Below are 6,071 nucleotides of genomic sequence, written 5' to 3' on the forward strand. Positions count from 1 at the left end.
AAACAAGATGGAGAGCAAGGAGGATGAATGATCCTTCCAAAGGATTATAAAGACCATGAGAAAACGTATGACTTTCCTTTGTCTGAGGGCCTGCCTAGTTAGATAATATCTCATCTGGACTTTATCCCTTGGGCAATGAAGGGAAAAGGGGCAAATCCCCCCTGACCTGGACGTAATATAATGAATGCACCTATCATCCAGTTCAGAGTTGTTTCTACACTAACATTATTTCTTAGGACACACACTACAAGTCCCATTCTCCTCTCTTCCCCACCCCCCAATGTACAGTACATGCTCCTACACAGAAGCTTATTTTATTCTAAGGAAGAAGAAAGCAAGTGTAATTTTAGTTACTGTCTACAAGGTAATAATAGTGTGCGTGCAGTGCCTTTCCTTCTGCAGACTCCCAAAATGCTTCATGAATTCCACCAAGCTGAGAATTGGGACATTCCTCATGTCAATATTAGCCATTCAACCGTTGCTAGACTTGTATCAAGGCTTACTTATATATATAAAGTGCATTATGAGTAGGGCCCTACCAAATTCATGGCCGTGAAAAATGCATCATGGACTGTGAAATCTGGTCTTTTGTGTGCTTTTACCCTCTGTTATACAGATTTCATGGAGGAGACTAGCATTTCTCAAATTGAGGGTCCTGACCCAAATTTATTTTAGGGGGGAGAGAGGTGTGGTATTACCATCCTTACTTCTGTGCTGCGTTCAGAGCTGGGTGGCCGGAGAGCAGTGGCTGGTGGCCGAGTGCCTATCTCTGAAGGCAGCACCCTGCCAGCAGCAGCACAGAAGGAATATGGCAATACCATACCATGCCACACTTACTTCTGTGCTGCCGCTGACAGCGGCTCTGCCTTCGGAGCTGGGCTCCTGACCGGCCACCCCCACTCACCAGCTGCCCAGCTATGAAGGCAGCACTGCCGCCAGCAGCAGTGCAGAAGTAAAGGTAGCAGTATCACAACCCCCCCCTCCCACACACACCAACCTTGCAACCTCCCCACTACTCCTTTTTGGGTCAGGACCCCTACAATTACAACACTGTGGAATTTCAGATTTAAATAGCTGAAATCATGAAATTTACGATTTTTAAAATCCCATGACCATGAAACATAACAAAATGGACAGTGAATTTGGTAGGGGCCCTAATTATGAGACATGATGGGTCAGCTCTCCAGTTGATATAAGTCAGCAGAGCGCCACCGGCTTTCATGGACCTATGTTGATTTTAAGCAACTGATGATCTGGGCCTGCATAGCTTATATAAAATGTAGTAATATTATTAAATAAGATGTGCTGGGTGAAAGCAGCTATCATACATGAAAATGTAGTGTGATTAAAATGGCAAATGCAAGCGCTGTAACTGCTTTATTTTTTTCTTTTCAGTGGTGAATACGCTCTGGCAGAATATACTGAGGTGAAAACAGTCACTATTAAACTATCCCAGAAGAATCACTGAGAGAGCTGGAGGCCTAAAAATTCTGACACTCTGAATGTGACACGCAGACATGGGGGACAAGTTCAAAACATGGGGAGAGGGGTGGGAGGAAGAAAACAGCACTTCTTATTTTCAAAGAGAACTTTTTTACTTTTTATAGAAACTTTTTGAATCTACTGGACTTTGAATGCTCGTCGATTAGCTTTTGGAGACAGAATTTAATTGACCTATCAGCTGTTCATTCTGTGCCCTCACATGCTGTATGCTGCATTCAGTGGACTAGTCCTTGGCTTTACATCAGTCTCTTACCAGTGACCAAACTTCTGGTCACACGGTGCTTTATAGAAAGTTTGTTTTTATCATACCGTGGCTTTGAAGGCAAAATCACCCCCAATGCCATATTAGAGAGACCCAAGGCATCACTAGCATGGAATGTTGAAAGACCTGTGGACTTTAGCTGGTATAAACCAACATAGCTCCATTGACTTCAGTGGCATTGCTGCTGATATAAGCCTGTATAACAGCACTGAAATAACAGGAGTTATATTGGGGGGAAGAGGAGAATTGAGCCCTGTGGGGCGGGGAAGTTTATTTCTGTTTTTGTGGAAGGTTATGTAAAGCACTTTTATCTGAAAGTTGTCTTGGTCTCTCTAATACACACACATCCTCCATAATGGTGATAGCATAGCCCCATTGACGTCAATAGGGGTTTTGCCATCGACTTCAGTGAGACCAGTTTCATCCTACATATTTAGACTTGAGGAGGAGGGCAAGTTTTGTATCCCTTGTATTGTGATGCATGTACTCTACTTGTACTGAAAGCAAGTCATTGACTCTCACTAACCTGTCTGGCTTCAGAAGAGTTCATACAGTGTATGATAAATCTTCACTAAGGCACTTTTCACAAGAGGATTTTGCACTGCATCTACAGTAATGACGCCAGCGCTTCTGCCAGCCTTGTAGCAGGGCATGCACACTGCAGAAAACATCCATGGGCTAGAAACCCAAATGGAAATCTTCCAAAAGAAACAGAAGGCTGGAGAGATAGCAAAACATGTCTCATTTCTCTGCCATCATTTTTATCCCAACATGTGAATCTCATTTTGTTCAGCTGGAGCTGTTCTTTATGTTGAGCAGGATTAGTAAACTCCCCTAAACCTCTGTTTGTTTTTTCCCCCGCCCCCAGATGAATGTAATTTAACATAGATTTCTGAAAATATGCTGTGAAAAAGACATTGCTCCCAGGCCAGGACTGTTATGCAAAGTTTCAACTGTCTCCATTTCATGGACTAAATCACCTAGGGTCTATGCTGGAGGAAGCCATCGTGCAACCTGTAGCTGGGCCCCTGTTTGCCACGCTGGCAATCAGGCCTCAAACTGGGCAGCACTAGCTGGGGAGGGCGATTTGTGGTGAGGGTGGTACCAGTTCCAGCAAGGCTCTGTCTAGAATCCTCAACCAAGATAAAAGCTGAGGGAAGGCAGGTGATGGGCAAATACCCCACTCAGGCATCATGGGAGCAAATTGGCCTGAGGTGTATAACTCCTTTGTGTTGTACCTAGGACTCCTAAGGCAGCGGATGCCTGTTGACTTCACTGGAGTGCTCATAAGGACCCTTTGTTGTCAAAGGGAGCTATGCAGGTGTCTAAAGCAGCAGTAGATAACAAATCCCAGAAATTAGGGTTTAAAGTGGAAATGCATTGTGGGGTAAACCGCAAAGCTAGAGCATAACTCAATAACTTTCTTCCACCAGAGATGCTCCTTCTGGATAAGTAAGAATTATTACCATGTTGATAGATGAAGAGGTATGAAAGAGGTTTGCGTGGGGCTGAACTCCCTTGTTAGTCTCTGAATCTTGAAAGAAATGTGGCTTTTGTGCCCCTTAATCTCTGATCACTCATAAATAACATGCCACTGACAGCTGTACACAACTGGCCAGAGGAGAGGGGTAGGGGTCTGCTCTCCCATGGATGTAAGCGGTGGGACTTCCACAGATGCATTGCCCCACCTAAATGCAGAAGAGATCCCATGAAAGTCCAAATGGGAAAACTGTAAATATATTTCTATTTTTGTAGTACATTTAGTGAGATCTAAACTGTCTTATCAGACAAGCAGCTTACTATTGCCAACTTACGTTTTTTAGAGCTACAAGCAAATGATCTGGAGGCAAGGTAAATAGTAAAATGAAGCTGGAATAACAATAATAATGAATATAGCTGTCTGTATTTTTTTTGTTTGATAAACATCTTGGGGGAATAAAAACATCTGAAATGTACAATCTTTTTTAGCATTTAGTTTTTATATATATTTTCACTTCTTTTTTCCCCTCAAGTTAAACGAATGACGTAGTAATGTATTCTCTTACTGTATAAATCAGGGTTTGACTTTACACACTGAATTTTCTAAATTATATATCAAGTAACATTAACCACTAACATAAAATGACCCGTTAGAGGATTTATATTCTTTCATTGCACAGTAATACTTTTCATATGAAATACTACTTAATTTTTTAAAAATATATTTATAAATTAGAGTACAGTTAATCTAATGTATTTTTATAGCTGAAGGTACATAGATTTACTATATGTTTAAACCTCATGTATATATTTAGAATATGGGTATCTTTTTGTAATATTAGCTTTTCAATTCTTAATAAAAATGTAACTTTTTGTGGTGTGGTTTGTATAAATGTTACAGGTGCGATCTTGTCCACTAAAGAGCGTGCGGGGGGGGGGGGGGGGGGGAAATCCTGCTGACTTTACTCAAACGAGTAAATGTGTAGCTTTCCGCTGTTGACAGAACAAAATTTGAAAATCTCTAGCCAGATTGTGATACCTATACTCACACTGAATAGTACCTGACATCATGGGTTGTCTCATTGAACTTGGTGACTATATTCAGAATAAAGATTTCCTTGGTGTAAAAATATCATGCTCTAGCACCAATGAAGAACTTAAAAAAAATTTTTTTAATACTATTACATATTGAAGCTCTGTGCTTTTAAAAAGAAAATTACAGTGTGGTTTAATTGCACTGTCTATGGATTACTTTGAAATCTGCTCTGAATAAATAAATTATATAATTGTCTCTTTATTTGAGTAAAACCTAAATAATCTCGGACTTTCCATCCAGCAGAAGTGTCTGTTAATCTAAACACCTGTCTGTCTGATCAGTCACTCTGTCCTTAGATCCCCTTTACGTGGGTAGGGTCTGTAACCTATAAGGCCTTTAGCAGAAGACTCTTGTGGTTTGTCTGTAAAGTGCCAGTGTAGTGCTGCAACTTTGTCGCTCGGGTGTGAAAAAACGTAGTGAAATCTTCAAATGCATCTAGGTGCTGGTAAGTGCCCAGGTGTATAAATATTGCTACAAATTGTCCCGTAATTAACTGATAGCTATGGACAAAGGGATCACTCTGTGTAAATGTAAACCAAGTCTAATTTGGGGTAACTTGCACTTTTTCTATCCTCTTTGTTGTGTCTGTTACTCCCTAGGAGGCCCTTCCTTGATTTGATCAGACATATTTTTTTAAGCCAATCTCGTGATTTGGGAGAGGCCGCATGACTTGGCAATACTGATTGCAAGTCGCAAACATTAAAAAAATCATGATTGAGGCCAGAGAAAATCATGAGATTGGCATAAAAAATACAAGAATTATAAAAATAAATACTGAGTTATTTTTCTTTATGGCTACAGAAGTGTATATATTTTTTTAAAAAATGAAATCAGAGGCTTTTCATGCAATCATATAACTTCAGGAGGTGGGGTTTTCAGAAAAGTACTAAATATTAGAAAACTTGTCTATGTGATTCATCAATTCCAAAGACAGAAGGGTCCACTGTGATCATCCATAACACCGGCCATAACACTTCCCCAAAATAATTCTTAGATCCAATCTTTTAGAAAAGCATCCAATCTCTAGTGTGGACTGGAGAGATGTAAATTTTAATACACACTAGTGTGTTGTGCACTAACTGATCCTGCTAGTGTGCACAAAAAGTTTTCTAGTGCATGCTAATGTAGACTCATTTTTAGACAGCACTATGTGCACAAGAGAACTTTTCATGCATGGCAGTGGGGCCCACATGCAGGGGCGGCTCCAGGCCCCAGTGCAGCAAGTGCATGCCTGGGGTGGCAAGCCACAGGGGGCAGCGTGCTTCCCCCCTCGAGGGAGTCAGGCAGCCTTCGGCGGCGTTTCTGCAGGAGGTCCGCCGGTCCCGCAGCTTCGGTGGCAATTTGGCGCAAGGCACCGAAGGCATGGGACCGTCAGATCACCTGCAGAAATGCTGCCAAATCCACGTGAGCAGCAGACCGCCTGCAGGCATGCCGCCAAAGACCGCCTGACTGCTGTGCTTGGGGCAGCAAAAACCATAGAGCCACCCCTGCCCACACGGGCCACTTTGTGTGCAACATGCAAGTGCAGTCTAAACTTTACACCCCTCTGGTGCGGACTAAAGCACCGGTAGACAATCCCTTAGTCAAATTGTGAGAGTTGGCCACATTGGCAAAGCAGGCATAAAACACTACTCAGTCCCCTTATATCCCTACTGCACATGGGTAAATGGCTAGGCAGTGGAGAATCATCCCCACCCTTTTTCTAGTGTGCACACGCTGTGAGTGAGTAGG

The 6,071-nt window shown here is 42.1% G+C and overlaps 1 protein-coding gene across 1 annotated transcript in view; it reads left to right on the forward strand.

The window, feature by feature from the left end:
• The window catches only part of ALDH1A3 (aldehyde dehydrogenase 1 family member A3), a 48,569-nt gene extending 45,778 nt beyond the window's left edge, over positions 1-2,791 (forward strand). The window contains exon 13 of the mRNA XM_050967143.1: positions 1,396-2,791. Coding sequence (XP_050823100.1) covers positions 1,396-1,468 — 73 coding nt within the window. The 3' untranslated portion in view covers positions 1,469-2,791. The remainder of the gene's footprint in view (positions 1-1,395) is intronic.
• The last annotated feature ends 3,280 nt before the right edge of the window (positions 2,792-6,071 follow it).

The sequence above is a fragment of the Gopherus flavomarginatus genome, chromosome 9 (genome assembly GCF_025201925.1).
Source record: "Gopherus flavomarginatus isolate rGopFla2 chromosome 9, rGopFla2.mat.asm, whole genome shotgun sequence".
NCBI lineage: Eukaryota > Metazoa > Chordata > Testudines > Testudinidae > Gopherus > Gopherus flavomarginatus.